We start from the raw sequence: 11,839 nt of genomic DNA on the forward strand, positions 1-11,839 counted from the left end.
CTCTGAGATCTGTTGGTTGTCGACCTGAGTCTGATTAGGAGTGGTTATTTTAGAGTCAATCCCAGCATAGGTTGTTTGGTTGCTGTTCAGTTGCGGAGAGCACTTGCAAACAATACTAAGTGATGTACCCAAAGGGATCATTGGATTTTGTTGCTTTATAATATGAACAGGAAGTAACAAACAAACACTTCATGGATAATGTTCCATCAATAAGAAAAGGAACCAAATGGAAGGGTGAATGGTTTTAGGTAAAATCGATTTAAAGCATATGCCTGACAAAGGGAGGGAAAGCATTAGTACTATTTTCACGTATGATTTAGCTTGCCTTTGGAGTGAATATCTATCATTTTTTTTCTTCCCGTGGTTTTCCTTTAGGCCTCCTGCTTTCTAGGTGGTCTGGGGGCAATGGTGGGTTGTTAACCAGTCATCCCCTTCTCCCCTCAACTCCATACAGTGGTGCATTTATATCCCATGCTAAATAGATTTCTGCCTCCTGGAAAATTTAACCCAGAGCAGAATGATAAACAAGGGGATTTAAGCATTACCAAAGCGGCATCCAAAATGACTGGCCATGACTTCCTGATTGAGATCCCTGGCCTAGTTTCATCCCTTTGGTGTTGCCTGCTTCTTCAGCTTTTCCTTCCATTCTGTGTCTTTCCATTAATTCCTTTTTGCTTAAATTAGCTAGATCAAGTTTATGTGGCTTACAACCCAAATGTCATAACTGATATCACACCTATTTTCCAGATGAAGTGATTTAACCCAAGTCCCACGCTCAGTGGTCATGTCAACTTCTAGCTCGTGGCTCTCTTCCAGATGTTGGTGTAGCATGAGTTTATAGTGCTCCTTTAGTGGAATTAAAGAGCATCGACTTTTATTGAAGAAATGAGTTCTCTTTCACAGAGGGCTTTTCCTACTGAAAACTTATTCACAAGGGAAAAATATTCTCAATGTACTTCTAGAAATGACAATCAATAAGTCTTTGTTGACTAATTAACATTCAATTTATTTTAATTATATTGTTTGATCTAATGGAGTATCCTGGCAGGACAGAAGGGTTAAACTAAAAATCCCAAAGAGATACCTTAATAATCTTATGCAATGTAAAAAGAACAACCTGCATGCAAACTAACAGAAGAAAAGTACTTTATTCATTTATAATATCATTTTGTAAACAACCACACTGTGCATTTTTAAATTCAATAATAACAAATTTTTTTCCTATGGATTTATAGCAAACTCTATATAAAGTCAGTGAGTTAATACAAGAGTGAAGATGAATAGGGCAGAATAATTTCCAAAAATGTTAAATTACAGCACTTGATACAAACACAGATAACTATCTGTACCATAAAAATTTACATGCCACAAAACACTCATTTATAATTTTAAATATGTGGTAAAACACATTTATAAAAGAGCATCAACATTAATTTTATTATAAACCAGTGAATTACTCAGAGGAATATTTATTAAAACTTACTAAAAATCAGTCAATATTGCAACTGAGGTAAAAATTTATAAGTAAACAAAACTATCATTTATAAGGGCCAAAAGTAAACGGAAGGGCAGACAACACTTTCTGATGACTATGTCTACTCCTTGATGTTCTGAAGCAGTTTCAGTAAATGTGACTCAATAACCTGTTGAACTAGAACACACAGGTGATCAAGACAACAGCATGTTGATTACAAAATTTTAAAAACTATCAAATTCCACTTAACATCACCAACATTTTCCTAAAATAATTTCTAATTAGGATATAATCATAGTCTGAGGGCAATAAGATTACAATGCAATACTTCAAACTTAGTCTGTCACTGACTTTAGTAATTGTCCAAGTTACTGGGTTTTCTGTTCTTGGTTTCTAAATTTTGAAACTGAAGGTGAGTCTAGAATACAAGGTTGTTCTAAGGAACAGAGAAAGGGCAACTATAAAGAATTTTATAAATAGTTTGCTATGAAATGTTAAACACATCTTGTAAACAGGTGTACACGTATCCTCCAGCAACTATTTATTTGGGTTGGTGAAAAGTAATAGTAACAAACTCATTTCTAGACTTTGTAGGAATCTATTGATTTTGCCCACAGTTGAAAGTATATGTCAGGAGTTAGGATAACATGCATGTTCTATAACTGCAAGTGATGAGAACAGTTTGGACCACTGGTTTGTATTATTATAGAACTTTACTAAAATGAAACCTGAGAGTTCTAAACCACTTACCACTTCTATAGCCCAAGGCTACAGCTAGATCCATAGAATTGTATCCAGAGTCGGTTTCAATTGTTGGGTCAGCTCCATTTTCTGTACCAAAACAGAAAAATCTACATAAATAAAATGAAAATATGGATATGTTTGCCTATCACTGGCTCATGTGCAAATAGCGGGACAGATTTTCCGCAAATTTGGAAGGTATTTTCAGGATGGTGTGACAAAGTACAGAGTACACAGAGGGCATAGAATTCACTCTGGTGGGTCAGAGGGAAGACACTTCAAACATACAGGCATCCTCTAGAGCAACTGAAACTAATACACCACTACAGACAGCACTCAGGCTTAAAGACACCGTGGACAGAGAAAAGAGCCGAGGATTCACATGTGATCCCTAAGAGGAAAGCAACAAGGACAGATACTGCGATTGCAGGCGTGCTGTGTGATGGAGCTATGGCTTACATGGGAACCTTAGGGCAGCGGGTGCTCCAGGGGTGAATAACGTATTTAATAAAGTTCAGGATTCTCCTGAGGCTAGCTTGTAAAAAATAATGTCTTCATGTGGTGTTTTCTAAATATTTCCACTTTTATTTGCTTACCTAAGAGCATTTTTACACATTTCACATGATTTCCATGTACAGCGTAAAGCAAAGGTGTCCCTCCATTCTGCAAAAGGAAAGGTGATTTAGTTTTTCAAGGTGAGCAAGATTCAAATAATTTAATGCTCCTGTGAATTGGGCATGTAAAAGTAGTTTAAGGTAATTTTAATATTTTGTGAAGAATACTTAAATCAGAACTGATAATTGAGTTTAGGACATTAACTTTTTCTCCCAGCTGTTTAATTAACTAAGGTAATTAATTATTCTTCCAAGGGTTTAAATAAAGCTTATTATGTCTCCCCAAACCAAATAAATCCTAGAGTTTGTTCCAGTAATTTAAAAATCAGTATTACAGACTCACCCAGTCATATTCATTTACATCAACTCCACAGTCCAGCAGCATTTTGACAATATCTGTGTAGCCCTTACTACAGGCTAATGACAGTGCACTTTCTCGACCTTTTCCTAAAAGCTGGGGATCAGCACCCTGCAGTGGGAAATAGAGATAAAAGACTTCTCAGTTTATGAAAACAAGAATATTGTTACTTCTGTCAATAATAATTATAGTTCAACACTTAGGTCACGTAATGTTCTGGGGTTAATAAAGAAAGAACACAAACTTCTACTCCTGGACGTTCTGTTATCAAGGTTGTCTGAAGGCCTGCCTTCCTCCCTCTACCTCAGTCCTAACTATCTTGTCACTTTGGAGTCAAATTGTATCTTCTCCAAGAAGCTTCTCCTACAGGGCTGACAGGACTTTTGTTCCCATCGTGCTTAGCGGGGCTGGGCATTCACTTCTCTCTCCAGCTTCATGGACGACTACACTTGCCTGCTCAACCAGATGCAAGCTCCACAAGAATATGAAGAGCATGTAAACATTTTTTGGATCCTCTACCATTACATCTAGCTGGCTGGAGATGTAAAAACTTTACTAAATACTTAACTGAACTTAAGTAACTGTACATATACATTTTCTGAGGCATTTTCCTTACATTCTGAAGTAGAAACTCTACCACAGCTATTTGCCCGTGTGCTGCAGCCCACATCAGAGGAGTAAATCCTTCTTCGTCCGTGTGATTGATAACATTTTCTATTTAAAAGAAAAGCAATTTTTGTGATCTAATTTAACAATCACATATTAATATCGCTATGAAAATACTGGCATTCTAAAAAGGTGACTATATTACCCAATGAGGTTCACGTTGTGCTGACTTGTGTTCACTGAAGTGCTGTGTGTTTTTGCAATTTGCAGTCTCAATGTATTAAACTGTGCCTCAAGGTACGTAGCTGAGTTCAAATAGCATATTATTTAAAGTATAAACTACCAGACACAACATAATGCTAGGTACAGGGCAGTCCACAGAACACTGGACTCAGAATCAGGAGACCAGAGTTTGAATCCTGACTGTCACTTTCTAGCAGTGTGATTCTGGGCATGTCATTTAATTCCTCTAATATCCAGAATAATACCTTGCTTATCTCAGTAGTTAGCTGGGAGGATCACAATAAAAATGAGATTATACGATAGCCCTTAGCATTACATAAATACATATTATAAAAAGCCCCAAATTAGTAAAGCTGTTTTTACTCTCTAGCCAATACTGCTGCCTTTGAGTTTCTTAAAATTTTTGGTGGTTTGCTAACATAATATAATATGAATGAAGACTGAATAATCTGAAACACATTTCTATGCAATTCTACCTCAAAACCCATTTTGTTCCCTAGATTCAGTCTACCAGGTATAAAGTCCACAGTTTTTTCCCTAAATTTATTTAGTAGATTGAGAATAAAACCTTCAAATGTTTATAAACAAATAGGAATATAATGATGAAGTCTTTCTTATAAAAGAATGACATGATTTAAAAAAAAACCACTCTTTAATCATATGCCCTGCATTCAACTGATAATGTTGGGACAATTGGCTAACTTTTTGAAAAATGAAAATAAAAGTAAAGCTCCACCTTTACCTCATTACACCAAAACATATTCCACATGGGTCAAAGATTGAAATGTAAAAAAGAAACCACAGAAGTTCTAGAATAAGGTATGAGTGAATTTATTTAAAATCTTGGAATAGGAAATCTTTTCTAAGCAAGATATAAAACTCAGAAGTCACAAGGAAAAAAATAAATTTACCTCTTAAAAATGTTAAGCCTGTGTTTGAAAACATCATAAAGTCAAAGGAAAAATGGCAAACTGGGAAAAAAACTAGATTCAACATAAACAAAAAGTGAACTTCTTTAATTTAGGTAAGAGTTCATATAAATCAATATAAAACAGGCAGTTCACACAAAAAGAAATTCAAATAGATCATAATTTTAAAAAGGCAAACAAAACCAGTATGAAATACCATTTTTCACCCATAAGATTAGCAAAGATTAAAGTCTGATAATATTCTGTGTCAGTGAGAGTATGGGGAAGTAGAAACTCTAACTCTGGTGTGAGGACAGGGCAAACATCTGGCAATGTATATAAAAATAAAAATTCATATACCTTTTGACCCAGCAAATATACTTGTAGGAATTTACCCTATGGATATACTTTAAAAGAATGCCAACAATACTGTTATTTAATAGAAACAAACTGGAATCAACTACCACCAGGGGAACTAGTTAAAAAATAAAAAACATAGTATATGCATATGCAATACAATGCAAAATCACAGACCTATTAAAAAGAATGAAATAGATCTCTTTATGTGCTTATATGGAAAGATCTCAAAATTTAAGTGAAAAAAGTAAAGCGCAATGCAGTGTGTATATTTTCCCTCTTGTGTAAATAAAAAAAAGCACATATATACTATACTCTCACATATAACCCCAAGTATAAATATTTTCCAGAAAAGTCTTCTGAAAATATAAGAAACTTATAATGTTTGCTTCTGCAGGAAAGGCGAGGGTGGTAAGGGAAGCTTTAACTTCTATACCTTATATTACTGTTTTTTTTAATGTATCTATTGGGTTATCTGCCTGGTGAGATTATGCAACTATTTTTTTTTTGTCTTTATACTTTCTTGTATAAAAAGAAAACAATAACAAATCTGATAAATCCTATTAAATTTGTTTTAAATACATCTAAAAAATAGGCTAGTACCTTGTTCAATACGAGCAGCCAGGTAGAGCATCTCTCCCTGAGCAGCCAACTGGTGAACAGACAAAGCTGAAACAATACCATAAAAAGTTTCATGTATATCTGTAGGTACACTTTCATCATCTCATTGTTCATGTCTGTGTAGCAATTTTCCTTTCCAAAACACGAACTATCATTTTATTGTTTAAAAAAATCTAACTTAAAATATAGCCTAACATTTGCAGATGTCAGAATTACCTTAAATATCTAAGAGTCTGAGAATTGACTCATATATGTTTAAGGTAATTCTGACATCTGCAAAGTGTTATTATCAGTGAATATGCAAATTGTTTGATTATTAACAATGCAAATTGTTACTGATCTTATCAATTAAAGAAATGGTTTAGGTACTGAATTTTTAACATGGTATCTCTATCCAAACTTATAAGGAAGTATAAGGAAGTTGGGTCTAAAAGACTCTTGTTTTTTAATTGACTGTATTCATTTAAGTCCCAAATATCATTATTTCAAGAGGCCACGGGTATTTCTTAAGTTTAGGAGGACTAAGATAGTAAATTAAAAACTAGCTGAGAGAAAATTCTTGAGTACAGACCTATTTGTGGCTAATTAGCTGTGTGACCCTGGAGACCTGATTAAACATTTTTGTATAACATGAGGTATGTGAACCACATGCTCCCTAGTTGTTTTTTTCAAAAATTCTATGGTTGGGGAATTCCCTGGTGGTCCAGTGGTTAGGACTCGGTGCTTTCACTGCAGGGCCCCGTGTTCAGTCCCTGGTCAGGGAACTAGGATCCCATTAAGACTCTCGGCGTGGCCAAAAAAAAAAAAAAAAAAATTCTATGGTTGGAATATTTTAAGACAATCTCTTTATTTTAAAACCAAGCCAAACAGGTACTGTTCTATGACAGTTCATCTTAAAAATCAGTATCACTTGATCCTTGATTTAGGATGATATGATTGGGTGGCCTTAATACAGAAAGGAAAGCAATTGGGAGGCATATGCAAATTTACATGAATAAAACAGAAATGGCTCTTAGGTGGAGTTAGAGTCATGGACCCTTTCTGGCTTACCTGCTACAGCATACAATTCAAAATCAGGAGGGACATAGTGTTTCCAAAGTAAAAACATATATTTCACCATGCTTCAGAATACAGATGCATTTATGTTATATTCTCAAATATAATTCTTAACATCAAATTGCTAATTGGTTTCCTCTCATTAAGAAACCCGTACTATATAGAATATTTTCTAGTTTACAGAGAAAACCCTTCATTTTATTTCTTCTAGAATAATTCTACATTAAAAAAATTGTAAATTCAAAGTTTTTAAAGAGGTGATTTCATATTCATATCATTATATTCAAATTTGAAATTATAGTAGACATCGCTCAGCTTTTACTACAAATCATTTGTTGATCAGTGATCTAGTTTATAAAATGCACTCCAAGAACACAAAAACACTCACAATGTCTTGCTTTGCACAAAGTTCAGAATAACTCATTGTTTTTATAGTAAAATGATGAAGGTTTTAAGAATTAATATTTCAATCTGTATTTGTTCTCAACAGAGAAACATAAAACATGAAATATTTGAATATGCAATAATATGTGAAAGAGTTTTAAATTACTAAAACTATCAAGACATCACTTAAGCTTTCCAAAATAGAATATGCATTTAATGAAAATAATGTTTCAAAGCCAAACTCTTGAAACCATTACATTAGTAATAACAATATTCTAACACATCAGTGGGAAATACTTACAATTTGCTAACAGAGGTGTGGTTGAGACCTCATTTCCTCTGTGTTTGTTGGTTAAAGTAGTTGATTGTTTTATGGGTGAGAAGTGCTTTGTTGTAGAGGGAGTGTAGACATGCCTTACTTGAATTCCCGGAGAAGGAGATGTATGGATACTGCATTCAGCTAAATAAAATTAATTTAAACACATTAAAACAATATTTTAACAACAAAGCATTTCAAAGTTCTATGTCAATGTTTACATTAAAAAAGAAATACAAGATGTATAATATCTTCAACTGGTTCTCAAGTGATACTATTTTTTTGGCATAAAAAATCTGTACTAGTAAAAGTTCCAGAAAAAAAAATCAATATTCATCTTGAGCAATTTTATCCAGAGATTAGTTTTTTTTATTCGATAGACTGTTATAAAAGTAAGTCTACAATATGATGACAGATTTCACTGTATTAAAGCATTGGAAGCTAATGCCAATCACATATTCATGGAGTTAATTCATTTACAAAAGGCAAAAAATTTTTTCCTCCTATAATTTTAAAAGGTACGATAATAAACTTTATTAGAGAATTTGTAAATAAACAAAGGTCAAGGAAGAAGTAAAAATCAACATGTACTTATGGACATTATATAACATGAAATTATTTAATTTTGGTTTCTATGAGATTCTAGAAAATCATAATTAAAGATGACTTCCAAACTCTTCACAAACTCAAAATCTCATGATCAGAAAGGGAAAAAAATAAAAAATAAATAAACAAAAACAAAACAAATGCAGATATTTATACCATAACTTTCAACCTTTAAATAGGACAGATGCCACCTCCAGGTCAGAGTTAACTTGATCTTGAATATTTTTACTATCTTCTTCATTTAAGGACTTCACAAACCGAGAACAGACATTCATATCAAATCTGTTAGGCAGTATGAATTTCATCCCCATGGCAACACCCTGAGCTGATCCTTCTTCTGTATTTGAGTCCAGCTGATGTTCTATTTTAATGTCTGGCATGCCAGTTAGACTGTAACTGCTGGGGCACTCTTCTACTATCAGCTGGGCTCCAATATCCAAATTTGCTGATGTAGCCATGATTTCAACTGTAGTTTCAATAATTAAAACATTTCTTCATGATTTCCCCTTGGTTTTATAAGAATGGCATACAGTGTATTCTTCAAATTTGGGTATTAAAACATCTGAAAGAAAAAAATTAAAAGTATTATATCAACTTAATGTATACAAAATAATCATTTTCAATCACGTATGCAAACAGTGCTCTTATTAGCACCTATACATAATAGAAAGCATACAATCTCCAGAGGTAGAAAAACCTGGGTCTAAATCCAAGCTTCACCATTTATTAGCTGTGTGAATCTGTACAAGTTCCTCAACCTCTCTAAGCCTCAGTCTCACTTGTAAAATGGTTATACACCAGTAACCTCACAGGACCCTGGCAAAGACCAAATGAAATACAGTAACATTCTCACAGCCATCACTAGGTCCCAACCAATTTTACTTATCCTTTTCTCCCCTTTCCTATTCCTGAATATTGCCAAATGGATTTTTTAAAAATCAGGCTAACAACAAAAATAAACTTTCATGTAAAAACTTTAACCTCTAATCTGAGGTTCATTTTTTAACATGCTGTTAAAATTTGAATTTAAGAAAAGATAGAACTCATGTTGTACCCAAGTCTATCAGCATCTACAATATCCATGATTCCTGCATAGTGAAAGGCTTTACAAAGTTTTGGTTATGATGAACTGAAGACATACTTATTAATCAGTTTTTGTTCAGATCAAGTGTTAGCAACTTAATACAGGTTTTTATGAAAAATAAAGTGTACAGATTATGGATTGGCTTCCTTTGCTTTAGCATCTCTAGGACATTATAAGTATAATTTTTGATCCCAATCTTTGTAATAAGTATTAAGAAATTAGAATTATTGATTTTTCCCCAAATATAGATTGTCAAGACATGAACTCAATAAATGCGAACTCTCAAAACAGAGGTTAGAAGCACACCTGTTACTGAATCATTTACTATTGTTTTAAAATGAGTTTTCAGTAAGGTAATCACTGGCACTTTCCTATGGACCTTAAAATAATTTCAAGAGAAATTTCATTATTGTCCCTAAAATTGCTTCTAAAAAGAGGAAGAACTCTGAGGCATATAATTGTCTTACACATATAGTCACTGAGACAAGAGGAAAATTAATAGCATCCAGTTAATTTTTTCATGTTAGGGCTTACTGCCTCAGAAATTTTGAGGGTGCAGGGTGTTTTAAAACTGTAATTAATTGGAACTAAAAGAGAAAAGTGCATTAGGACCACAGTGGAGCAAAGGTTGGCAAATCATACATTTATAGATGATCACTTTTACAGTTTTAAAACATCTTCCAAGATTGATCTTTATAACAATCCTTTGAGTAGTCAGGGCAGGTAATCATGTTCACTACAGAGAAGAGAAAAGAGAAGCTCACGATTCCATCACCCTGTTCGTTAAAAGAAAAAGCAGCACTAAACTAATCCAAAACTTCCAAGGGAGAAAGAGTTGAAGAAATAATAAACGATAATAATAATAAAGTTAACAAGTAACAAAGTCAACGCACTTCAGCAAACGGTAAGAAGGAGACTAAAACATAAAATGAGTTGATTCAAATGGAGGTGGCGGGGCAACGCAGAGGTCTTTAAAAGTATATTACAAGATAGGAACTGTGTTTCCTAAGGGAAGAGCCATCTCCCACAGACTCCTACCCAGAGTTGGGTGAAGTGCAACTCCCCTGAGCTCGCTCAGCACCCGCATATATCTTTATTTTAGCATTTATCATTCTCTTGAAAATTTCCATTTAAACTCCTAATAAATTGAAAACTCCTCTAGGATGGGGGGGGCACTCTTACTAATTTTTGCACACAAACAGTGCTTGGTTCTATCACGTACTCCATAAATATTTTCTGATCTGAACCTTAACAAAGGTTCATATTCTTTTCTATCCTGAAATGACCCTGCAAGATGCTCAACAAACATCTGCTGATTAAATCTGGCTTTCCGTTCCCAACATCACTACCAACTAGCTGTGCAACCCTGGACAGATAAATCATATACGTTTCCTAAGACTCATTTTATTCAGGTAAGATGAAGATGGTTGAAATAGGTATCTCTAATATTCTTTCCAATTCTAAACATCTTCCATGTTACAAATCAGGGTTTAGAAACGGAATTACCAGTCTCTGAGGGAAGAAGAGCAAATGTACTCGGGGGAGGAGGGAGTGGAAACAGAACGCTTATCTTGGCACCACTCCAGAGAGAAGCAACACTGACTGGTTAAGCCATAATTTTGAACTATAAGAGAAGGGTAAAAAAAAAAGATGATCGAGAAGAGGAGGCGGTGAGAAAAAGAGGTAAGGCCAAGGAGAGCTAGGATCACCTCAATCTGTCAGAGCCCAGGGATAAGGGGAGAGAGACCCTAACGAAATAAAACGGGCAACTGGGTTAATCCACAGTGGGTGCTAGTAACAGGAGCCCCCCGGTTCTTCCTCATCCTGGACTTGTCCTACAAGGACAGGAAGGTGCTATGAAAATGAATGATGCCTCACAGGCCACAGGTGTCCCGGCGTCCCAGGACAGGAACCCGCTGGAGGGGAGACTGTTGCAGGGAGGGAAGTCCGCTCTGTCGCCTCCCGCCAACTCTGCCCGAAAAATCCCAGCGCGGCTCGGGTAGGGAGGGCGGAAACTCTGGCTCAACCGCGGCGGACTGGTCCCGGGGATAGGGGCCGGAGGCCGACCGTGTGGGAGCGCAAGGCCTGGCGACCGCCCTCGACAGCCCACAGCGAGTCGGGCCTTCCCATCTGCTGCCAGATTCACTGCAGGGGCCCCACGCCCCGGCTTGTTTTGACCGCGACGTCACTTCCGATTTCTTCTTTCGGTTTCCGGCCAAAAAACGTGCCGCACCGGTGAAGCTGTTGCAGGGAGGGACTTGCAGGTTTCTTCCCGCCGCTGCGCGATCCTTACTGCTCCAGTACTACAGAGACAGCCTCCCGTCGGCTACAGCTCTGGTTCGCTAGCGCCAGACCTTGGTCTCTCCTCCGGCCACGCCTCCTCCTCCCCATCGTCCCGCCCACCGGGCTCGCCCCTGCGCACCAGGGTTGCGTGCGTCTCGGGAGTCTGCGCCATTACGTCACCTTCGTGC

General features: G+C 35.9%; 1 protein-coding gene across 1 annotated transcript; it reads right to left on the bottom strand.

Moving 5' to 3' along the window:
• Positions 1-1,129: 1,129 nt before the first annotated feature.
• Positions 1,130-11,609, bottom strand: ANKRA2 (ankyrin repeat family A member 2). Its single transcript, XM_007120764.4, has 9 exons — positions 11,247-11,609; positions 8,454-8,846; positions 7,664-7,822; positions 5,905-5,970; positions 3,804-3,901; positions 3,173-3,298; positions 2,812-2,878; positions 2,225-2,305; positions 1,130-1,651 (listed from the first exon to the last, which is right to left on the bottom strand). Exons 2-9 carry the CDS (start codon positions 8,740-8,742, stop codon positions 1,596-1,598), a joined length of 942 nt encoding a protein of 313 aa, XP_007120826.2. The 5' UTR covers positions 8,743-8,846; positions 11,247-11,609; the 3' UTR covers positions 1,130-1,595.
• Between the last annotated feature and the right edge of the window lie 230 nt (positions 11,610-11,839).

Source organism: Physeter macrocephalus, chromosome 8 (assembly GCF_002837175.3).
Source record: "Physeter macrocephalus isolate SW-GA chromosome 8, ASM283717v5, whole genome shotgun sequence".
Classification (NCBI taxonomy): Eukaryota; Metazoa; Chordata; class Mammalia; order Artiodactyla; family Physeteridae; genus Physeter; species Physeter macrocephalus.

What these genes read in the sequence shown, in the direction of transcription:
- ANKRA2 (XM_007120764.4), bottom strand. Translation starts at nt 8,742, where the DNA reads ATGGCTACATCAGCAAATTTGGATATTGGAGCCCAGCTGATAGTAGAA. An exon ending in GGCATCTGTCCTATTTAAAG is followed by an intron (nt 7,823 to 8,453) that starts GTTGAAAGTTAT and finishes AATTTTATTTAG; the next exon opens with CTGAATGCAGTATCCATACA. An exon ending in TAGAGTTTCTACTTCAGAAT is followed by an intron (nt 3,299 to 3,803) that starts GTAAGGAAAATG and finishes TTCCCACTGCAG; the next exon opens with GGTGCTGATCCCCAGCTTTT.